The following is a 25,225-nucleotide window of genomic DNA, read 5'->3' as shown; positions in this document are numbered from 1 at the left end:
AAAACTGGAAGGCATCACTCCTGTGTTTTCTATCATCCTTGTTGCTGATGAGAAATTTCATGTTGGTCTAGTTCTTGTAACTCTGAGGCTACCCATTTTTTTCCTTGTGGAGTAAGACTTCTTTCTGGAGGAAAACTTCTTTCCTTCTGGAAGTTTTGAATGTTTTTATTTTTAGAATTCAAAATTTTATGAATATTTGTAGGTTCATTTTCATTCATCCTGATTGCCACTTGATGGCCCTTTTGCTTTGAAGAGCTGTCTTATTCTTGTACAGAGAAATTTTCTTCTATTTATTTCCTCCCACCCTATCTTTATGTTTTTTCTCCCAAGTGTTTTTTTTGTTCACATTACATTTTTGTCATTTTCATATATATTTTAAGAGATTTCTTCAGTCTTAGTTTTCATTCTGTCCTATTATACAGTTTATGCATTAAATATTTTTAATTTCCAGGAGCTTTCCTTGTCCTGTATTTTCTTTGTTCCTATTAGCTTGCTCTTGTTTCATGGGTGCCATGTCTTCTTGAATATCTTCAAGGTACTAATTAGAATTAAAAACAAAAACAACCCCTTTCCCCCACCTGTTTCAGAATTATCTCTTCCCCTTTGAATCTTCTGTTTTGTGTTCTTGGTTTTTCTCAGATGTCTTATGTGACTTATGGTTGCTGGTTTGTATTTACAAATGAAGGACTAGATGGATTAGTGTGGTTTCAAAGTCTCTTTCCTGTCAGGCCTCTCCTTTAAATAGGAGGTTCAGTGATAGAGTCAGCTCACATAGAAGTTTTCCCGTGTGTCTTAGTCTGTTCTGTTTGTTATAACAGAATACACGGACTGGGTGGCTCAACATAAATTTATTTCTCACAGTTCTTGATGCTGGGAAGTCTACGATGAAGGTATTGGCAGATATGGGGGCTGATGAGAGCATGCTTCCTAGGTCATAGATAGGAAGATTGTCTTCTTGCTGTCTTCACATAATGGAAGGGGCAAAGGAACTCTCTAGGGCCTCTTTTCTTTTTTTAAAAACCTTTTATTGGGGTGTAGTTGATTTACAATGCTATGTTAGTTTTAGGTGTACAGCACAGTGAATCAGCTGTGTATATATCAGATCAGATCAGTTGCTCAGTCATGTCCGACTCTTTGTGACCCCATGAATCGCAGCACGCCAGGCCTCCCTGTCCATCACCAACTCCCGGAGTTCACTCAGACTCACGTCCATTGAGTCAGTGATGCCATCCAGCCATCTCATCCTCTGTCGTCCCCTTCTCCTCCTGCCCCCAATCCCTCCCAGCATCAGAGTCTTTTCCAATGAGTCAACTCTTCGCATGAGGTGGCCAAAGTACTGGAGTTTCAGCTTTAGCATCATTCCTTCCCAAGAAATCCCAGGGCTGATCTCCTTCAGAATGGACTGGTTGGATCTCCTTGCAGTCCAAGGGACTCTCAAGAGTCTTCTCCAACTCCACAGTTCAAAAGCATCAATTCTTTGGCGCTCAGCCTTCTTCACAGTTCAACTCTCACATCCATACATGACCACAGGAAAAACCATAGCCTTGACTAGACAGACCTTTGTTGGCAAAGTAGTGTCTCTGCTTTTGAATATGCTGTCTAGGTTGGTCATAACTTTCCTTCCAAGGAGTAAGCATCTTTTAATTTCATGGCTGCAGTCACCATCTGCAGTGATTTTGGAGCCCAGAAAAATAAAGTCTGACACTGTTTCCACTGTTTCCCCATCTATTTCCCATGAAGTGATGGGACCGGATGCCATGATCTTCGTTTTCTGAATGTTGAGCTTTAAGCCAACTGTTTCACTCTCCACTTTCACTTTCATCAAGAGGCTTTTGAGTTCCTCTTCACTTTCTGCCGTAAGGGGCGTGTCATCTGCATATCTGAGGTTATTGATATTTCTCCCAGCAATCTTGATTTCAGCTTGTCCTTCCTCCAACCCAGCATTTCTCATGATGTACTCTGCATATAAGTTAAATAAACAGAGTGACAATATACAGCCTTGACATACTCCTTTTCCTATTTGGAACAAGTCTGTTGTTCCATGTACTGTTCTAACTGTTGCTTCCTGACCTGCATATAGGTTTCTCAAGAGGCAGATCAGGTGGTCTGGTATTCCCATCTCTTTCAGAATTTCCCACAGTTTATTGTGATCCACACAGTCCAAGGCTTTGGCATAGTCAATAAAGCAGAAATAGATGCTTTTCTGGAACTCTCTTGCTTTTTCCATGATCCAGCGGATGTTGGCAATTTGATCTTTGGTTCCTCTGCCTTTTCTAAAACCAGCTTGAACATCAGGAAGTTCATGGTTCACATATTACTGAAGCCTGGCTTGAAGAATTTTGAGCATTACTTTACTAGCATGTGAGATGAGTGCAGTTATGCAGTAGTTTGAGCATTCTTTGGCATTGCCTTTCTTTGGGATTGGAATGAAAGTTGACCTTTTCGAGTCCTGTGGCCACTGCTGAGTTTTCTAAATTTGCTGGCATATTGAGTGCAGCACTTTCACAGCAACATCTTTCAGGATTTGGAATAGCTCAACTGGAATTCCATCACCTCCACTAGCTTTGTTCGTAGTGATGTTTTTTAAGGCCCACTTGACTTCACTTTCCAGGATGTCTGGCTCTAGGTCAGTGATCACACTATCGTGATTATCTGGGCCGTGAAGATCTTTTTTGTACAGTTCTTCTGTGTATTCTTGCCACCTCTTCTTAATATCTTCTGCTTCTGTTAAGTCCATACCATTTCTGTCCTTTATCAAGCCCATCTTTGCATGAAATGTTCCTTTGGTATCTCTGATTGTCTTGAAGAGATCCCTACTCTTTCCCATTCTGTTGTTTTCCTCTATTTCTTTGCATTGATCACTGAGGAAGGCTTTCTTATCTCTTCTTTCTATTCTTTGGAACTCTGCATTCAGATGCTTATATCTTTGCTTTTCTCCTTTGCTTTTCGCTTCTCTTCTTTTCACAGCTATTTGTAAGGCCTCCCCAGACAGCCATTTTGCTTTTTTGCATTTCTTTTCCATGAGGATGGTCTTGATCCCTGTCTCCTGTATAATGTCACGAACCTCCGTCCATAGTTCATCAGGCACTCTATCTATCAGATCTAGGCCCTTAAATCTATTTCTCACTTCTACTGTATAATCATAAGGGATTTGATTTAGGTCATACCTGAATGGTCTAGTGGTTTTCCCTACTTTCTTCAATTTAAGTCTGAATTTGGCAATAAGGAGTTCATGGTCTGAGCCATAGTCATCTCCTGGTCTTGTTTTTGCTGACTGTATAGAGCTTCTCCATCTTTGGCTGCAAAGAATATAATCAATCTGATTTCGGTGTTGACCATCTGGTGATGTCCATGTGTAGAGTCTTCTCTTGTGTTGTTGGAAGAGGGTGTTTGTTATGACCAGTGCATTTTCTTGGCAAAAGTCTATTAGTCTTTGCCCTGCTTCATTCTGTACTCCAAGGCCAAATTTGCCTGTTACTCCAGGTGTTTCTTGACTTCCTACTTTTGCATTCCAGTCCCCTATAATGAAAAGGACATCTTTTTTGGGTGTTAGTTCTAAAAGGTCTTGTAGTTCTTCATAGAACCGTTCAACTTCAGCTTCTTCCGTGTTACTGGTTGCGGCATAGACTTGGATTACTGTGATATTGAATGGTTTGCCTTGGAAACAAACAGAGATCATTCTGTCTTTTTTGAGATTGCATCCAATTACTGTATTTTGGACTCTTTTATTGACCATGATGGCTACTCCATTTCTTCTGAGGGATTCCTGCCCACAGTAGTAGATATAATGGTCATCTGAGTTAAATTCACCCATTCCAGTCCATTTCAGTTTGCTGATTCATATATATATATATATATATATATATATATATATATATATATATGGTCACCCTGCTTATTTAACTTATATGCAGAGTACATCATGAGAAACGCTGGGCTGGAATAAGCAAAAGCTGGAATCAAGATTGCTGGGAGAAATGTCAATAACCTCAGATATGCAGATGACACCACCCTTATGGCAGAAAGTGAAGAGGAACTAAAAAGCCTCTTGATGAAAGTGAAAGAGGAGAGTGAAAAAGTTGGCTGAAAGCTCAACATTCAGAAAACTAAGATCATGGCATCTGGTCCCATCACTTCATGGGAAATAGATGGGTAAACAGTGGAAATAGTATCAGACTTTATTTACTTGGGCTCCAAAATCACTGAAGATGGTGACTGCAGCCATGGAATTAAAAGACTCCTTGGAAGAAAAGTTATGACCTACCTAGATAGCATATTCAAAAGCAGAGACATTACTTTGCCAACAAAGTTCCATCTAGTCAAGGCTATGGTTTTTCCAGTGGTCATGTATGGATGTGAGAGTTGGACTGTGAAGAAAGCTGAGTGCCAAAGAATTGATGCTTTTGAACTATGGTGTTGGAGAAGACTCTTGAGAGTCCCTTGGACTGCAAGGAGATCCAACCAGTCCATTCTGAGGGAGATCAGCCCTGGGTGTTCTTTGGAATGAATGATGCTAAAGCTGAAACTCCAGTACTTTGGCCACCTCATGCGAAGAGTTGACTCATTGGAAAAGACTCTGATGCTGGGAGGGATTGGGGGCAGGAGGAGAAGGGGACGACAGAGGATGAGATGGCTGGATGGAATCACTGACTCGATGGACATGAGTTTGAGTGAACTCCAGGAGATGGTGATGAACAGGGAGGCCTGGCGTGCTGCGATTCAGGGGTCGCAAAGAGTCGGACACGACAGAGTGACTGATCTGATACATGTATCCACTCTTTTCTTTTTGGATTCTTTCCCATGTAGGCTGTTACAGAGTGTGGAATAGAGTTCCCTGTGCTCTAGAGTAGGTTCTTATTATTTATCTATTATATATATATATAATATACATATAATATATATAATGTATATATATATTCTCCATATATATATATATGGAGAAAGCAATGGGAACCCACTGTAGTACTCTTGCCTGGAAAATCCCATGGACGAAGGAGCCTGTAGGCTGCAGTCCATGGGGATCATGAAGAGTCAGACACCACTGAGCGACTTCACTTTCACTTTTCACTTTCATGCATTAGAGAAGGAAATGGCAGCCCACTCCAATGTTCTTGCCTGGAGAATCCCAGGGACGGGGGAGCCTGGTGGGTTGCCGTCTATGGGGTCGCACAGAGTCTGACACGACTGAAGCGACTTAACAGCAGCATATATATATACATGCTAAGTCGCTTCATTCGTGTCGGACTCTGTGCGACCCCATAGACGGCAGCCCACCAGGCTCCCCCGTCCCTGGGATTCTCCAGGCAAGAACACTGGAGTGGGCTGCCATTTCCTTCTCCAATGCATGAAAGTGAAAAAAAAAAAATATATATATATATATCAGTGCGTATATGTCAATCCCAAACTCGTAATTTATTCCCCCCTCCTTTACCTCTTGGTGACCATAGTTGGTTTTCTACATCTGTGACTGTACTTCTGTTTTGTAGATAAGTTCATTTGTACCTTTTTTTTAGATTCCACATATAAACAATCTATGATATTTGTCTTTCTGTGCCTAACTTCATTCAGTATGACAATCTCTGAGTTCATCCATGTTGCTGCAAATGGCATTATTTTGTTTGTTTTTATGACTGAGTTATAGTCCATTTTATATATGTACCACATCTTCTTTATTCCTGTTGATAAAGATTTAGGTTGCTTCCATGTCCTGACTATTGTAAATAGTGCTGCAAGGAACAATGGGGTGCATGTATCTTTTCGAATTATAGTTTTCTCCAGGTATATGCCTAGGAGTAGGATTGCTGGATCATATGGTAGATCAATTTTTAGTTTTTTTTTTTTTTTTTTAGTAAATTTTTTTTTTTTTCTCTAATTTTATTTTATTTTTAAACTTTACATAATTGTATTAGTTTTGCCAAATATCAAAATGAATCCGCCACAGGTATACATGTGTTCCCCATCCCGAACCCTCCTCCCTCCTCCCTCCCCATACCATCCCTCTGGGCCATCCCAGTGCACCAGCCCCAAGCATCCAGCATCATGCATCGAATCTGGACTGGCAACTCGTTTCCTACATGATATTTTACATGTTTCATTGCCATTCTCCCAAATCTTCCCACCCTCTCCCTCTCCCACAGAGTCCATAAGACTGTTCTATACATCAGTGTCTCTTTTGCTGTCTCGTACACCGGGTTATTGTTACCATCTTTCTAAATTCCATATATATGCGTTAGTATACTGTATTTATGTTTTTCCTTCTGGCTTACTTCACTCTGTATAATAGGCTCCAGTTTCATCCACCTCATTAGAACTGATTCAAATGTATTCTTTTTAATGGCTGAGTAATACTCCATTGTGTATATGTACCACAGCTTTCTTATCCATTCATCTGCTGATGGACATCTAGGTTGCTTCCATGTCTTGGCTATTATAAACAGTGCTGCGATGAACATTGGGGTACACGTGTCTCTTTCCCTTCTGGTTTCCTCAGTGTGTATGCCCAGCAGTGGGGTTGCTGGATCATAAGGCAGTTCTATTTCCAGTTTTTTAAGGAATCTCCACACAGTTCTCCATAGTGGCTGTACTAGTTTGCATTCCCACCAACAGTGTAAAAGGGTTCCCTTTTCTCCACACCCTCTCCAGCATTTATTATTTGTAGACTTTTGGATCGCAGCCATTCTGACTGGTGTGAAATGGTACCTCATAGTGGTTTTGATTTGTATTTCTCTGATAATGAGTGATGTTGAGCATCTTTTCATGTGTTTGTTAGCCATCTGTATGTCTTTTTTGGAGAAATGTCTATTTAGTTCTTTGGCCCATTTTTTGATTGGGTCGTTTATTTTTCTGGAGTTGAGCTGTAGGAGTTGCTTGTATATTTTTGAGACTAGTTGTTTGTCGGTTGCTTCATTTGCTATTATTTTCTCCCATTCTGAAGGCTGTCTTTTCACCTTGCTAATAGTTTCCTTTGATGTGCAGAAGCTTTTAAGGTTAATTAGGTCCCATTTGTTTATTTTTGCTTTTATTTCCAATATTCTGGGAGGTGGGTCATAGAGGATCCTGCTGTGATGTATGTCGGAGAGTGTTTTGCCTATGTTCTCCTCTAGGAGTTTTATAGTTTCTGGTCTTACGTTGAGATCTTTAATCCATTTTGAGTTTATTTTTGTGTATGGTGTTAGAAAGTGGTCCAGTTTCATTCTTTTACAAGTGGTTGACCAGATTTCCCAGCACCACTTGTTAAAGAGATTGTCTTTAATCCATTGTATATTCTTGCCTCCTTTGTCGAAGATAAGGTGTCCATATGTGCGTGGATTTATCTCTGGGCTTTCTATTTTATTCCATTGATCAATATTTCTGTCTTTGTGCCAGTACCATACTGTCTTGATAACTGTGGCTTTGTAGTAGAGCCTGAAGTCAGGTAGGTTGATTCCTCCAGTTCCATTCTTCTTTCTCAAGATCGCTTTGGCTATTCGAGGTTTTTTGTATTTCCATACAAATTGTGAAATTATTTGTTCTAGCTCTGTGAAGAATACTGTTGGTAGCTTGATAGGGATTGCGTTGAATCTATAAATTGCTTTGGGTAGTATACTCATTTTCACTATATTGATTCTTCCAATCCATGAACATGGTATATTTCTCCATCTATTAGTGTCCTCTTTGATTTCTTTCACCAGTGTTTTATAGTTTTCTATATATAGGTCTTTAGTTTCTTTAGGTAGATATATTCCTAAGTATTTTATTCTCTTCGTTGCAATGGTGAATGGAATTGTTTCCTTAATTTCTCTTTCTGTTTTCTCATTATTAGTGTATAGGAATGCAAGGGATTTCTGTGTGTTGATTTTATATCCTGCAACTTTACTGTAGTCATTGATTATTTCTAGTAATTTTCTGGTGGATTCTTTAGGGTTTTCTATGTAGAGGATCATGTCATCTGCAAATAGTGAGAGTTTTACTTCTTCTTTTCCAATTTGGATTCCTTTTATTTCTTTTTCTGCTCTGATTGCTGTGGCCAAAACTTCCAAAACTATGTTGAATAGTAATGGTGAAAGTGGGCACCCTTGTCTTGTTCCTGACTTTAGAGGAAATGCTTTCAATTTTTCACCATTGAGGATAATGTTTGCTGTGGGTTTGTCATATATAGCTTTTATTATGTTGAGGTATGTTCCTTCTATTCCTGCTTTCTGGAGAGTTTTTAAGGGACATTCCTACTGTTCTTCATAGTGGCTGCATCAATTTATATTCTTACTAACAGTGTAGGAGGATTCAGTGGTGCCTCCTTATAAGGGCACTAATCCCATTTGTGGGGGGCTCCACCCTCATGACCTAATTACCTTCCAAAAGCTTTCAAATATTATCATATCAGGGATTAAGTCTCAACATTTGAATTTGGGAGGAGCAGGAATAATCATTCTGTAATGTTGTGGTATAGTCAGGCAATCTGGCAAACACCACAATTACTCCAGGAAGGCAGGTTTTACTAGGGCTTAAGTCAGCTGTAGGTGATGTGGAGGTTTGCAGCTGCTTCTCTCTTAGGCCTGAACACCCACTCTTGGTCTCCTCCCTGAGCATGTTGCCTGCTCTCTTCAATGGGTGAGGGCAGTGTGTGTAAGAGGGCCCAAGTGGCTCAATTACAATTTAATTATTTTGATAATGCTCCAAAACTAAGGGTATCAGATAACTTATGTTCCAAACATGGGACACTTAAAAAATTACTATTATTTATTTGGCTGCCTCAGGTCTTAGTTACAGCATGCGGGGTCTTCATTGTGACATGTACGACCTTTCCTTGAGGCGAGTGGGCTTCTCTCTTGTTGTGGCCCATGGACTTAGTTGCACTGTGGCGTGTGGAATATTAGTTCCCTGATCAGGGGTCAACCCTATGTCCCCTGCGTTGGAAGGCAGATTCTTAACCACTGGACCACTAGGGAAGTATTCCCAAACTGGGACACCCCTTAGAGTAAAAGGCTACCCTATTAATCATTCTGCCAAGCTAATAGGCGTAACTACAGCACACTCTCAATCTTTGTATTTATTGGCTGAATTTGGAACTTGTCTGGGGCACCATTGTGAAAAACCACTCTTCTAATTCTTTTGGCTAGCATTGTTCCTATCTTTTTCTTTTTTGGGCAACTTGATTCCATCTGATTTCTATTTTATTTTCTAGACTGTCTTTAAAATATATGAGCCTCTGCTAACTCACATTCTTATTTTCTAACACTGTTATGTTTTTATTCTTTAGAAAAATATTTTCTGTCATTTCAGTGGGACCTGAGAGGAAAGGGAAGTAGAAGGACATGTTATCTTGAACAGTGAGCTCTTTCATTTCACTGTGAGCATATGCTAGCTTACTATATTCTATAATCCATGTGTATCACTTTGCTTCTTTTTGGAACCAGACACATTTAGTGACACCAGTTGTGCAGGAATGAGCTTACCTTGGTAAATGATAAATTCCTTGGTGAGCACTTTCCTTTTATTACTCTCCCATTTCGAAGGATGCCTATGAAGTGGCAGGCGTTAAGTCATTGAACCTCAGAGCAGTTCTCAGTGGGCATTGTTTATGGGGAATTCGGTCTCGGCTTCCTCTTCTTGGCAGGATGTGACTTATTGCCAACAGGGGTTTATATCCCCTCACATACTGTTGTAGTACATGGAAGAATGTCAGTTCCTACAAAGACAATTCAGGCCTAGCATAAAAAGGTAAAAGGCAGAAAACTAGGAATTTAAATCCAAAGCCAGAATTTTGCAGGGCTTAAGGAATGGATGAAAATCTGCCAGAAAGTTTTTCATGAAGACTCAGTTCAGAAAGAAAATGCTTACTGAAAGTATAGAAGTAAAGATGAAGACTTAATAAGATGAATTTAAAAATAAATAGGGACTTCCCAAGTGGCACAATGGTAAAGAATTTGCCTGTCAATTCAGGAGACTCTAGAGATGCAGGTTTGATCCTTGGGTTGGGAAGACCCCCTGGAGAAGGAAATGGCAACCCACTCCAATATTTTTGCCTGGAAAACTCCATGGACAGAGGAGCCTGGCAGGCTACAGTCCAGGGAGGTCACAAAGAGTTGGCCATGACTGAGCTACCAAGCGAGCACACAGATATAAATAGAGGAGAGGACCTCCTGGCTCTAACAAAGTCTTCAGGGGCAAGAGCAGTGTGAACACTAGGGAGAAGATCCAAAATTTCCCAGCACAGAAATTACTCCTTGGGCCACTTTGGAAAATGGCTGTTTTCAGTCCTTAGGGAGTGTAGTTTCATGGAGACACTGGATAGGATATTTAGAGTAAGCAAAACTAGACACAGAACTATAGAATTCTGTGCTTGGATGTGCTTCATATAAATGTGTAATTTAAAAATGATCATCAACTGAATGTATATGAGCTAAACTAAAGCCAGTTAATATGAGCACATTTGATTTTTTAATGTTTTATTTTATATTGATGTATAGCTAATTAACAGTGTTGAGAAAGTTTCAAGTGGACAGCCATACATATACATGTATCCATTCTCCCCCAAATCCCCCTCCTATCCAGGCTGCCATATAACACTGAGCACAGTAGCACATCTGATTTTTAACTTACAGCTAATCTGGAAATTACATACAGGATGCCAGTGGGCCAATAACATCAGTTGTTTTCCTGTCAGCAGTTTTACTATGCCTGGGTCGATGTGGGGAATAAAAACACCATCTAGCTTTTTAAGTTTTTAAGTCTCTTTAGCCTCCAAAACCTCATTTCGGGCTTTGATATTTTTGCTCTTTGTTGGAGAATCAGCAAGAAAGAGAGGATTATGCTTTTACAGTCAGAGTTTGAAATCGTTCTTTCAGAGGGCGGTTGTTTGAGAGGTTGCTTCCTGGTGGGTTCTCAATTTCAGAGTTATACAGGGAACTGACTTTTTTCAGTGGTGAAGAAGGAAGTCATGTAGGTGGCTATCAAACAGATAAATACTCTACAAATGCTAGGAGTCCAGTCATAACCAAAGACAGGGTACTGTTTGTCAGGAGCAGTCCTCAGAGGTGAACTTCATACCTGAAAGCTGAGCCAACACAGGGGATGTAGAGACATTTAGATTCCTCTTAGACTTTTGGGAAATAGGAATCAGTTCTTATAAATCATGATGCCTGGCAGTACCTGTACTGTACCATGCCTGTACCATGGTACAGGTGGTAAGACATGTTCCTACCTTCCTTCTTTCCCTGTTCATCTCCCTTATCTTTATCTCCTTCTTATCTCCTCCTCTTTGTTTCTCTCTTGCTGTTCCTTTCCTCATCCCTAATATGTGCCTCCAAGTTACTTCTTATCACCTTCTTATCAAACTCTTATCACATCCCTATACTTTTTACGATCTGTCACTTATCTAGGTGGAGAGCTGTGGGATAAGGGAATCCCAGGTTGAGATGGTCAGGTCAGTTACTAGGAGAGTCCAACACTGACATCTGTTTGTTACTTGACTCATCTTTCTTCCATCACTTTCATTGCTCCACCATTATTACTCTTTTGTCAACTCTGAGTTCAGTAAACATGGAGTAGGAATTTGCTACTCTTACTACAGAAACATGCTCTGCTGGTGTTTCTGGGGCACTGTCTTGTTTTGCCCTTTCAGTTCAGTTCAGTTCAGTCACTCAGTCATGTCCGACTCTTTGCAACCCCATGGACTGCAGCATGCCATGCCTCCCTGTCCATCACCAACTCCTGGAGTTTACTCAAACTCATGTCCATTGAGTCAGTGATGCCATCCAACCATCTCATCCTCTGTCATCCTCATCTCCTCCTGCCTTCAATCTTTCCCAGCATCAGGGTCTTTTCCAATGAGTCAGCTCTTCGCATCTGGTGGTCAAATATTGGAGTTTCAGCTTCAGCATCAGTCTTTCCAATTAATATTCAGGACTGATTTCCTTTAGGATGGACTGGTTGGATCTCCTTGCAGTCCAAGAGACCCTCGAGAGTCTTCTTCAACACCACAGTTTAAAAGCATCAATTCTTTAGCACTCAGCTTTCTTTATAGTTCAACTCTTACATCCATTAATGACTACTGGAAAAACCATAGCTTTGACTAGATGGACCTTTGTTGGAAAAGTAATGTCTTTGCTTTCTAGTAGGCTGTCTAGGTTGGTCATAACTTTTCTTCCAAGGAGCAAGCGTCTTTTAATTTCATGGCTGCAGTCACCATCTGCAGTGATTTTGGAGCCCCCCAAAATGAAGTCTCTCATGGTTTCCATTGTTTCCCCATCTATTTCCCATGAAGTGATGGGACCAGATGCCATGATCTTAGTTTTTTGAATGTTAAGTTTTAAGCCAACTTTTTCACTCTCCTCTTTCACTTTCATCAAGAGGCTCTTTAGTTCTTCTTCAGTTTCTGCCATAAGGGTGGTGTCTGCATTTCTGAGGTTATTGATATTTCTCCCAGCAATCTTGGTTCCAGCTTGTGCTTTATCCAGCCCAGCATTTCTCATGATGTACTCTGCATATAAGTTAAATAAGCAGGGTGACAATATACAGCCTTGACATACTCCTTTTCCCATTTGGAACCAGCCTGTTGTTCCATGTCCAGTTCTAACTGTTGCTTCCTGACCTGCATACAGATTTCTCAGGAGGCAGGTAAGGTGGGTCTGGTATTCCCATCTCTTTAAGAATTTCCCACAGTTTGTTGTGATCCACACAGTCAAAGGCTTGTTTTGCCCTTTACAAATTTTAATTTCTGCAATATGATAATCTTTGGGTTTGTGGTCCTATTAGTTTGTTATTTGTACTTACTTTCAGGTGATATAGAGCTGTCCGCTGGCAGTAGACAGAAAAATTGGGCCCCAGAGAAGGGATAAGCTCCTTTCTGAAGATCTTGGTGAGCTGGAGTGAGGTAGAGAGAGAATGCAAAGATTGTGTCCCTCGGCCTCTATTCCCTGGGAGCATGTGTATAGTCCCCTGAGTGCCAGACCAGAAGCCTGCCCCACAGGCCCAAGGTTTTATGTAGTTCTCTTTCTCAGAAAGACTGGGAATGTGTTTTAGTCAGCTGTCTGTGCAGTGCCCTGAGGATGGTAGTCTGCCAAGAACAGAATCTTTGATTTTTACAGTTCCATAGGATCCAGGAACACAAGGCTGTGGCTTTCAGAGCCAAGTGGCCAAGGAGTATTCCCTGGGTGGCAGCTGTAAAAAACTGGGTCATCAGATGTAGAAACTGGGGCACCAAGTGTGTTTGGACTTCCCCTCCAGGGGATCCTAGAACTCTGGAGTGTGGTAGAGGCGGAGTACGAAGATAGCACCTATTGAAAGATAAAAAGGGGAAATAGAAATAGGAAAACAAGAAGACAAGGAGAAAAAGAAAAAGAATAAAGGAAGAAATAAAAGATGGCACCCATCTGCATTAGCAAGGCAGAGGTAGAGCAGGGAGATTGTATCCACCAACTGCCATCTCTGGGGAGTATGCCAGAGGTCCGTGCCCCTAAGACCAATGTTTTAAAATTAGAATGTGAGTCTTTTTCTGGTGCTTCTCAAAAGGCTGCTTCTGTGCTGGGCCCTGGGGTGGGTGAGTCTGCCTGTAGGCACTTTAAAGAGCTGTGCTTCAGTTTGCCGTAGTCCTGCCCTGTTGGTCTTTGAAGCAGATGCTTTGGAGGCTGTCTCTCAGGTACTCATCTGGAAAGTTGGGGTATGAACCCTTCGCTTCTCAGGTTGAAGCTCTGGGTTTTGAGTTCCCTTCTCCTTTGTGTGGGGATGAGATTGTGTCTCAGACTTTCCTACCTGCTTTGATTGGTTTCCCTCTTGTTTGCCTGATGTGAAGGGCATCACCCAGCTAGTTTTTAGGTGTTTTTCAGAGGAACTTGTTCCAGGTATAGCTGTTGATGTGGGAGGAGATGACTTCAAGATCTTCATAAGTTGCTACCTTGAGCTGGAATTCTGCATTTGCTTTCCGAAGAGATTTGACTTTTTTGGCCATTTCCAGCTAAGGGCCGGTCTCAGTGTCCTGAAGATGTCAAGTTCCTCTCACTATGCATGGATTGTTTAGACATTTTACCATTGGCTCCATAACCATTAGGTCAGTGACCTCACTGGCCACTTCAGTATGGTTTTGTTTGGCTATATTACGTCTTACAATTCTATAGCAAAACAAAATTTCCTTTCCAGTGTGGCATTTGACATAGCTTTTTTTAGAAACTTTTTAGAAACTACCTGAAGTTAACAGAAAGGGTCTTTATGGAGTGAAAGGGATATAGAAATTGGCGACACATACTGTTTTGCTTTATGGCTGGCTTTAGAAAGACAATGAAAAACACTTCAGCTTTCCATTTGGGGACTTTTCCGATACATGTTCCAACATTTAGGCTGGAAAAAAACCAATGCCCTTCAAATTTCAAAAGAAAGAATTCTTGCAACCTTGATGACAATCAAAGTAACCTATGTGATGTTAGTTTAATGAGTCGTATGTTTCTTTTGGTTGAAAATTTAATTTCTTACCTGATTTCTCTTTCTCTTTAGAAGTGGAACGGATAGTAAAAGCCAATGACCGTGAATATAATGAGAAGTTCCTGTACAAAGTGAGTAAAACACATATCCCACACACAACCTGGGGTAGGTCTTAAGATAGTAGGATTCATACCTTCTAGAACTTTGACTTCACTAAAAACTTTGTTGGCCCATTTTAATAGCAAGGTGCCATATGTTTCAGATTTTTAAAAATAAATTTAGATTTTAGTAATGTTTATACACTTATTTTTTTACACATTAAGAATGATTGGTATTCATATTGGTATGGGAATAAGATGAAGTATCTTCTTAAGAATGATGCTTAGTTTATTCTGGTGCCCATTGGGCACTTGAATAATGTAAGGATACTATGAAAACAGGCTTCTATGGTAGTACTTTGTGATAGAAGTGGTGAAAGTGGCTGATGGGGGATGAATAACATTTGGGGATTTTCTCTAAGCAACTCAGGCTGAATGTGGAAAAGTGTATGTAGGAGAAAGTTCCCCAACCTGAATGATTGTATTTATCAAGTGAGCAGTGAGAATTATTATTTAAAATGTGTGAGCTTTAAGCTTGTACTGAACTACTTTAAAAAAAGTATTTATTGGGCACACAGGCTCTTTGTTGCGTCGTGCAGGATCTTTTGTTGAGGTGCACAGACTCTCTAGTTGTGGTGCTCAGGCTCAGTGGTTGCCCCAAGGCATGTGGGATCTTAATTCCCTGACTGGGGATCCAACCTGTGTCCCCTGCATTGCCAGGTGGATTCTTAGCTACTGGACCACCAGGGAAGTCCCTGAAGTACCTTTTTTTTTTTTTAAGCAAGTTTTTTTTTTTTTCATTTACATAAGTATTTATTGAACATCTACTAAGTGACTGGCACTATTCTAGAAACTTGGGATACACTGGTGAACACTGTGAATTATGTCATGCTGCTGCTGCTAAGTTGCTTCAGTTGTGTCTGACTCTCATTAAAATCTCCTCTTTCCTTAACTCAACTTAAGTTGCTACATGGGCTTTTAAGATAAGTTCTAAGAAAGATAATTGGTAGAATTGATGCTGCAGTTGACATGCAGCCTATATGACCTGGTATGATTGAGTTACTAGCACATTAACCAGAGTCTGAATTCACAGAGGGGTTTGATGACTATTAAGATGTAGCAATGTGAGTTTCTTGGGACAAACTTTAGCAGTGTCCATCCAGGAACTAGCTAGAGGAGAGAGAATTTTGGCCAATGGATTATTTTTAGTATTTGGTTCCTTTTGGGAGGTCATTTCCGTATGTGTAGATGAAAACATTGGACGGCTCTAGCTCGATACCAACAGAGATAGCTAACCACTCCTCTTCTCATGCTGTGCTAATTACCAAACTTGTGATTCTCTACAGGGAGATTCTCTACAGCACACTGCCTCTATGACAGATTTCTCATTAGAATAATATATGGCAACTCTGATTTTATTCATTTATTTTATAAACTTGGTTAAAGTAAGCCTCCCCATGAGAGAAGGAATCTCTCTCAGAAGGCTAATGAATGTGCTTTCTAGCCTGGAGTGGGAGTGGGAGGATGACTTTCTCCACAGTGATTATTTCCACTCTGTGCAGCCTCCTGCCATCTGGTCATATAGCCTGGCTGGTCATCACTAGACTTGGCCCCATGCCTTTCTATCCATTTTATAGCCAGTTCCTTAACTCTTGAAGATGACCCTTGAAAGCCTTGACCACCAAATCCTAAATAAGAGGAGTAGAAGTCTATATTTTAAGACCTCGGGGGAAAAGTTCAGTAATCTACTACTGGGTAATCATGCATTTACGTATTTGGCTATATCCTTATTTTTCCAATATGTAAGAAGTATTTTCATTCTGTGAGTAGCGACTGTATAAGGAAAGCCGTATTTTTTATGTTACTTGTAAGATGATACTGTCCTTTATAGTTATTTTTACTTAATTTATAAAATATTTCAAACTTAGAGAAAAGTACAGGAAATAATATATCACCTGTGTGCCCACTACCCAGATTAAACAGGTAGTAACCATTTGCCATGCTTGCTTCATCTTTCTTTTACTATTAATAATAATATGCCAGTCATAACAGAGGTTTTTATTTTCTTGAGCTTGCATGATATTGAACAGAAGCACACAGATGTGTGTGTTTTCTGTTGGTCTTCTTAACAGTGACAAGGCAGTAGAACAATATTCTGCAGCTGCAGCAGATGGAATAAGGCAGCTTCATCTCTGAGTTTAAACATACTAAGGAAAAAACAAAGCCCATTAAGGTCTAAGAAAACCAATAATGACACCAAGAGTTGAGAGAAGGAAGCTGCAGAGCAGAGAGGGGCATGAGTGTCCCGGGTCTAATGATCCTTCCCATGGCTCAAAGGGGATAAGCCAGGCCCTCCTAGAGTGAACAAGGGTCCCTACCAGACCTGGCTGAGGGTGTGTTGATTTGGGAACTCCCAATAGGATGTCTGGCCACACATGAGCTGTAGGACTCTTCTCAGCCTCAGTCTATTCAGATAAAAATTACAGATAATAAGAGTACTGATTTCATAAACTTATTGTATGGATTAAAGTAGAATAACAAGAAGTGACCCCATGAGCTATTCTTTATAGAGATAGTATTTGAATCTATATCTATCTGATTTTAAGGATTTTTAAGGACTTCATACGTGAGCTATCCTTTTAGTAAGGCAGAAGCCACAGGCCTTTCGCTCAGTCTCGTGTAGCTTTAAAGGATATTACCTCAAATGAAAATGGGTTTTTAAAAAAACGTACAGATCTCAGGTGCTAGTAAAGTAATGCTTAAAATTCTCCAAGCCAGGCTTCAGCAATATGTGAACCGTGAACTTGCAGATGTTCAAACTGGTTTTAGAAAAGGCAGAGGAACCGGAGATCAAATTGCCAACATCCACTGGATCATTGAAAAAGCAAGAAAAACATCTATTTCTGCTTTATTGACTATGCCAAAGCCTTTGACTGTGTGGATCATGATAAACTATGGAAAATTCTGAAAGAGATGGGAATACCAGACCACCTGACCTGCCTCTTGAGAAACCTGTGTTGCAGGTCAGTAAGCAACAGTTAGAACTGGACATGGAACAACAGATTGGTTCCAACTAGGAAAAGGAGTATGTCAAGGCTGTATATTGTCACCCTGCTTATTTAACTTATATGCAGAGTACATCATGAGAAATGCTGGGCTGGAAGAAGCACAAGCTGGAATCAAGATTGCCGGGAGAAATATCAATAACCTCAGATATGCAGATGACACCACCCTTATGGCAGAAAGTGAAGAGGAACTAAAGAGCCTCTTGATGAAAGTGAAAGAGGAGAGTGAAAAAGTTGGCTTAAAGCTTAACATTCAGAAAACTAAGATCATGGCATCTGGTCCCATCACTTCATGGGAAATAGATGGGGAAACAGTGGCTGACTTTATTTTTTGGGGCTCCAAAATCACTGCAGATGGTGATTTCAGCCACAGAATTAAAAGACTCTTACTCCTTGGAAGGAAAGTTATGACCAACCTAGATAGCATATTAAAAAGCAGAGACATTACTTTGCCAACAAAGGTCCGTCTGGTCAAGACTATGGTTTTTCCAGTAGTCATGTATGGATGTGAGAGTTGGACTATGAAGAAAGCTGAGCACCTAAGAATTGATGCTTTTGAACTGTGGTGTTGGGGAAGACTCTTGAGAGTCCCTTGGACTGCAAGGAGATCCAACCAGTCCATCCTAAAGGAAATCAGTCCTGGGTGTTCATTGGAGGGACTGATGTTGAAGCTGAAACTCCAAAACTTTGGCCACCTGATGTGAAGAGCTGACTCATTGAAAAAGACTTTGATTCTGGGAAAGATTGAGGGCAGGAAAAGAAGGGGACGACAGAGGATGAGATGGTTGGATGGCATCACCGACTCAATGGACATGGGTTTGGGTGGACTATGGCAGTTGGTGATGGGCAGGGAGGGCTGGCATGCTGTGATTCTTAGGGTCGCAAAGAGTCAGACATGACTGAGCAACTGAACTGAACAGATCTCGGCAAGAATGCTCTTAATAATTGATGAAGTAATATCCTTCCCTAAAGGCTGAAAAGGGGATGGGGATAAACCGAAAATTATAAAAAATATGAAAGAAAAAATGGCGAAGCTTCCTCAAATGTAGTAGAGAGAGTGTTTCGGGATAAGATAAACCACAGTTTGAATCTTTTACTCTCTTTCTCATTTACTAACTTGTGATTTCAATATATTTATTTTTCTGCATATCATTAATTTTACCTGTGAAATGGAGCATTTTCCTTAGAGGATTATCTACCATAGGGTTAAATGAAATAATTTATATAAATGTTTGATAACAGTAAGACTAGGTAGTATATGTTGGATATGTACTATGTACCACATCCTAGGCTAAACCTTTTTTATGAATTTTTTTCTTTAACATGTTTGTGGGTAAGTATGCACAGTCAATTTTAGATTTCCTATAAAATACTGGGTAAAGTAAGATATCAGTGAAAATGGCTTAGGAAGACACTGAGAAATTGGCTGAAGTTACTTTTTGCAGCAGATATCATGTCAAAAAGTTAGCAAGTCTGTGATACTAAAGGTATAGAAGCTGCTGATAAATTATGCAGGGAATGCAATATGGAGATGCAGACGCACCTAAGCAAGAAGACTAACAGTGTGAATGACTATGATTGTAGAGAACACCCCGCTCCAACCTGCCAACTAAGCCATATGAAAGTGCTAGTACTTAATACTCTGGGCAATGCATTTGATAAATTCAGGAAATAATCCTGATATTCTTAGTATGGATATTGACAGATGTATGGTTAACTGTGATGACAGTAACAAAGTTAGTGTTAATAATGATAATAGGTTACACATATGTAAGTGCTTACATGGTTCTAAGCATTCTATTATAGTAAACTGATTTCATCTCACAACTCTATGAAGGGAGCACTTTACTTATCTCACTTTTAATTATGAAGACATTGATGCACAGAGATCTCAGGTGGTTTACTCAAGGTCACAGAGCTGGATAATGGCTCATATTCTTAAAACTGTGAGTGTAGTTGTGAACCAGGTGCTTTGCACATATAGCTAATCTTCCACAAAACCCTATGAGATGAAGTGGCGTCCCATTTAGTAATTTGTCTGAAGTCACACAGCTCATAGGTAGAATCCTAATTTAGATTCGTCAAATTGAATGCCTGTTTATTTCCATGATACCTTGCTGCTCATTTGATCAATCTTGAAAAACAGTAACAACAGAAAACCCATCAAACAAATCCTCTGAATTCCCTCTCCTTCTCTTATTACATACCTGCTGGTGGAGTTTTTATACTCTGAAGACAAAGGTAGATAAAGGAGATACAAAATTTTACAAATGTGAGGCTAAGAATGACCTTAAATCCTACCCTTAGCATTTGTAGATGAGAACTTGGGGTAAAAATTTACACAAAGCACAGATAAATGGTATAATTTCCACAAACACAAAGACTGGCCAAGCAAACTTTTCTCTTTGAAGGCTGAAAAAAGATATTGCAATACCTAGAAAAACGTTAATTTATCAACAAACCCTTAAGCTTCAAAGCAATTTATAGAACATAGAACAGTCTTAAAAAATGACCAAAAGTGCTTTTAAAAGATAAAGGGTTTAGAATACAAACAAAAGACAAGGTTAATGATTCTCAGTAAAATTAATTGGCAAATGAGACACGATATTGTGAAAACTGGAAGGTGGAAAACATAAACCTGCAAGTGGGCTTCAGACTGCCAAGATGCGTGACACAAAGCAGGACCCGGGTGGAGGAAGAGTGAGCCAAGCGCTGGGCTTATTCTTCTCATTAGAAAGGAGTTCAAAGTTTTCTTGGTTAATAATAGGAATGAATAATAGAAGTAATGAGAACAGTTGTATTAAAATATGTTAATGTTAAAAACGTTAGGAAAACATAAGCACGAGCCAGACAGCCACTCACGATCCCTATTAGGAGGAGTTCGGAGTGAACGGTAGGAGTAATGAAAACAGCTGTAATTGTATTAGAATGTGTTGATGTCCAAAATGTCAGAAAAAGTGTTAGATTAATTATAGCTATTTTCTGACTTTATTAAAAAATAAATACTGGAAAACACTGCTTCCCATTGTGTCCTGTTATTTTTCTTTATGTCAGCACAGACATATCCCTGTTCAATTCTCTTGAACTCAAACAGAATTTGAGAAGGGGGAGGAACTTGTCTGAGTGCTGAGAAACTTATCCTGCCTCCAACTCAGCAAGTCCAGTAAACCTGAACACTTTATAGCTTTTATCTGAAAATATTTCTTGCACAAAGGTAGATGGGAAGTTTCTAAAGAGTTTTTTCCCTGAGCTAAAAGGAAGTGTCCTGGCTTGAAGTTGGTGAAAGTTTAGCCAAGTAGTTTCAGATGCTTTTAAAGGAGGCCTTCCTTCCCCAAATGTCAATTTGAACACCGTAATTTATTCTTAGAATCTTGAGATGGCTTGTTGATATTATGGTTACTAAATGGAAGCTCTTGTTGCTCTTATGAGTTTTGTGATTGGTAAAACAATGACCATTTGGGTTTTCCAAAAAGTATTTCTTCAGTGTGACAATATGGCGGACGCTCAGTGGTCAGTGCTACAATGACATCACCAAGATGCCCTTCAGCATGAGCCCCTTCCATTTCCCTCCCACCCACTGACTGGGACTTGTATGTTTACATAGTCACTTGTCTTTTAACTCAGAATAAGTGGTTAAGAGTGGAGTTAGAGATTGTGGCCCACCATCATTCTGGATGTGTGAACTTGGACAGTCACTGGACCTCTTTAGGCCCACATTGTAATGACATGTCTGTGTTTCTCTGAGACCAGACTGACATAACAGTAAAACTTTCTATTCCTGTGTGTGGGTGAATTAATGTTTCATTGTCTCCTTTTTTAAAAAATAGAGATAAAAATGATTTTTAAAATTCAGTATGTTCACAATGTACCTACTCTAGACCTAGCAACATGTGTTCATTGACTTAATTACTTTCCAAAGAGGTTCTGAGGAGATGTACGAGAAAAAGGTGAAGCTGAAAGGAGTAAAAATACATGAGGAAACTGAAATGTGTAGAGTATTTTTAGGTGGGCCCCAAACTGCATGCTAGAAGACCCTGTTGCTAAAACTGGCAATGTGTTGAGTGCTGAAAGTGAAAATGTTTGTCGCTCAGTCATGTCCAAAAAATTTAAACTGCTTTCTTCCAAAAAAATTAAACTGCTTTCTTCAGGTCCACCAGCTGCTTCCATGTAATTTAAAGATATTCTGCTTTGAAACCCCATTGGACTGTAGCCTGCCAGGCTCCTCTTTCCATGGGATTTCCCAAGCAAGAATACTGGAGTGGGTTGCCATTACCTTCTCCAGGGAATCTTCCCAACCCAGAGATAGAACTCGGGTCTCCTGCATTGCAGGCGGATTCCTTACTGTCTGAGCCACCAGGGAAGTGCTGGGGTTATTTATAAAGGGGGTATAGATTCTGCTTTCCACTTTCAAGGAGTGTGTGTAATCTATTCAAGTAGAGAAGACCAGCACATAAGAATGAATTTGATAATAGGTAATAATCAAAAGGTAATGCTAAATTCTAATTGTGTGATGTGGCCTGTGTTAGGGAAATGAAGGCTCAGTGTGAGTGAAGATGTTTGACGAAGTGTTAACAGAGGAAATGGGAAATGACTTGAGACTTGTTTGTTTATATGTTTGTTTATATGTACCACCACTTGTTAGAAATGGGAGCAAAATCCTCAAAACTGATCTAATTGGTGGTGGGGATGGGTCATGGGAAATTATAGTTCAGGTAGGTGAGACCTGACTGTTTAAAAAAATAATTCAAATATGAGGTAATAGGCTCTCAAGGGGCTGAGGAGTCACAAAGTGAGGATTTTAGTAGCCCTCTGGATTAAATAGGTTTGACAATCAAATGGAAATGCCCAGGTTAATAGGGAATGTAATTTGGGTGGGGTTAGAGTAGTAGATTAAGGATATCCATTGGAAGAAGGCACTTCAAGTTAGAAGAAAAACAGAACTTGTTAACGAGTGGTGGCTGAAAGGTGTAGGGATAGAAACTCCCACTCAGTTAGAGAGGGGAGTGCTGAGGAAAACAGGGAAAGGGGGAGATGAAAGCTGGGGTGGGGTGGGGTACAGGGTGGTGCGTAACCATATCTGAAGCTAGGTGCTCATGAACGTAGAAGTTGAAGCAGAATATCTTTACATCACATGGAAGCAGTTGGTGGACCTGAAGAAAGCAGTTTAATTTTTTTGGAAGTCAGAGGGCAAGGGAAAAAACATGCAGAAAAGAAGGTCTTACTCAGTTAATAATAAGCAATAAAAAGAGAAATAGTATTAAGCTTTCAGACTCACTGAAATGCAGTGAAGGATTTTTGAGTCAGTTTTCTCACATTTTGACTAGGTACAGAAAGCCATGGGAAGGTAAAACTTTAAACATTTTCTTTGGAAGACTCGGGATATCTACATGTTGGGACACATCCTAGTCCTGTTTTAATCCTGGGAAAATTTGGTTTTCTCTTCTTTTTTTCATGAGCAGCGTAGTTGTACTGCCAACATGCTGTAGATGCTCACCAAGAAGCCTGATGATTAAAGCAATTTATGTACCAACCAAAAAGTATGGATGATGCCAGGCACTGTGACAAGTTGGAATTGGTTGTGGAAAGTGCCAGTAACTTGCATTTGCTGTCTTTTCTGGTTGTTGGTTGTTGCGTTTTTTTGTATTGGGGAGTTACTATAGTAGCAGTGACTTTTTAGCAAACATTGAAACGCTTTCTGTTTTGTGTGCTGTTAATATCTGTGTCCATTATTCTGTGTTCTACATGACAGAGGTTTTATAAATACTTGTAGGAGAAAAGATAATTTTTGGATATCCCTCAAATTCATTTTCATTATAGATTCAAGACTTTGAAAGTATAAATATGTCATCATTTTGACATCTGACTTATTTAAATACTGTTATTTGGCTAAACGTTTGTCTGATTTTTTGTTTTGTTTTGTTTCCTTAATTTGGTTGATCTGTTTTAACCTTTTGTTTTAGCCTCTGAATTCCTATTTCTAAATGTTCTAAAATGGTACATTAAGAAAATTTAAAAATCCAGTTAAGTTCTAGAACTTTGAAGAGTTTGCTTTTTACTTCTTCCAGGTTTGAGTGAGATAATTTCAGCATCCTCATAAGTTAGTTCTGTTCCGTCTGCTCTACGAAGTAAGTTTCTAGTAAAGCCACGTAATTAGCTTCATTTGTTTATTTTGCTTTTACTTCATTCATTGCAATGATATAAAATTTTAAATAGTTTTCAAACAATATGTAATTGGAATTAAAAGAGTTAAAATAAGCTAATTTTGATGTTTGAATTTTGGAGCTCTGTTGTAGCCTAGCTCTGGTGGACTAGATTAAGCTAAGGCTGAGAAATGAAAAGATGGAGCAGGAAGGAAAGTAACCTCCTGTGTGAAGCAAGAACTACAACTGCAGTTTCCTTTGTTGGCCAGTGGTTTATGAAGGTAATCCATAAATCAATCATGTGGATAATATTGGGCAAGTTCAGTAACAGTTGAGGGGCTAACGGAAAAACCACCAACCCAACAGTCTCAAGGTGGTTTTTAACCCGGTTTTATAATTTTCTTTACTGGACCAAACAGTTTGTTTCTGTGATTCATATTATTAAAAGTTAATAACTATCACATTTTATATTTTGTAGTTGAAAGATTAATCAAATCATTTGTGTTAACAGTTTAGTCTCAAATTCATGTCTACTATTATAAAACCAGTACTAGATTACTAGTGAGTTTTATATCTGACATTCTATATGCAGTTTCTTACAAAAGTAAACTATTTAGGCATTAAAGTTAGACCTGGAGATCACTTAAAAATGATACTAAGAATTGATAAGGAGCCATATATATAAATATTTGTGTGTTGTGTATTTATGTGCATGTAGGGAATGTTGTAGCTATAAGAATGTGTGTATGTCTTTGTAAGAATTATCTGGCTTGAATGGTGAAACACTGTTCTTTGGAGCAGAGAACAGCAGATTCTTATATCTAGATTGGTGATGTAAATTTCTACCTGCTGATATCCTGATGTGACATTTCTGGCAGCGCTGGTTGTTCTGGTTTTCATGTGTACTCTTTGGTTGTAAAGTTTGCTGTGACTCAAGGTCACCTCATTATAGCTGTGGCCTGTCCAGGTACAATGTATATATGTTGCAGTTGGTGACATCATTCTGCACCAGTAGTCTGAAAATGCACGGAAGAGGAGTTATTTTATTCAGATGAGAAAACCTGGTTGGTACAGTAAGGAAGATAGCTGAAGTTCATCACAGAATCTCAGTGTAGAATTATCCTTTAAAGCTTTTCCATCAACTTCTACAGAATTTTCACTGACGGCACATCCAGTCTGTTTGTATCCCTCTCTTAAAAGGGCCTTTTCTGTCTTTGTATAGCTTTGACCATTAGACAGTTTGTCTACTGATTGACGCAAAGTGATCTTCTTTGCTCTGTTATCCTTTGGGTTAGCTTTTCTTCTGAGGCCAAAGCAGAGCAAATGCATCTCCTGTTTCCCATGACAACCTTTCTGATATTTGGCTCACTAAGTAGACTTGTCTCCAGAATCATCTCCAATTCCCTTTCTTTTCAAAGAGCTTCAACTTTGCTATCATTTCTTACAGTGGGTTGCTCCAAAGTCAAGCAATATTCTAAAAGGTATTTGACCAGCTTGAAGTGGAAGCATTATTACTGCAACCAAAGCTGGC

At 39.6% G+C, this 25,225-nt stretch overlaps 1 protein-coding gene across 16 annotated transcripts in view; it reads left to right on the top strand.

The window, feature by feature from the left end:
• ATP8B4 (ATPase phospholipid transporting 8B4 (putative)) overlaps positions 1–25,225 on the top strand; it is a 335,711-nt gene that overhangs the window by 80,034 nt on the left and 230,452 nt on the right. For all 16 annotated transcript variants that reach the window (XR_015134453.1, XR_015134452.1, XR_015134455.1 and 13 more), the window contains one exon: positions 14,464–14,522. Coding sequence is in view for 9 of the 16 variants with exons in the window: in XM_086320812.1 (XP_086176938.1) it covers positions 14,464–14,522 (59 nt within the window). In the remaining 7 variants the exon portion in view is untranslated. The remainder of the gene's footprint in view (positions 1–14,463; positions 14,523–25,225) is intronic.

Source organism: Bos grunniens, chromosome 10 (genome assembly GCF_055505025.1).
Source record: "Bos grunniens cultivar Pamir isolate PY7600 chromosome 10, Bosgru_T2T1.0, whole genome shotgun sequence".
Classification (NCBI taxonomy): Eukaryota; Metazoa; Chordata; class Mammalia; order Artiodactyla; family Bovidae; genus Bos; species Bos grunniens.
The sequence above is the reverse complement of the archived record's forward strand: the minus strand, read 5'-3'. Positions and strand labels throughout refer to the sequence as shown.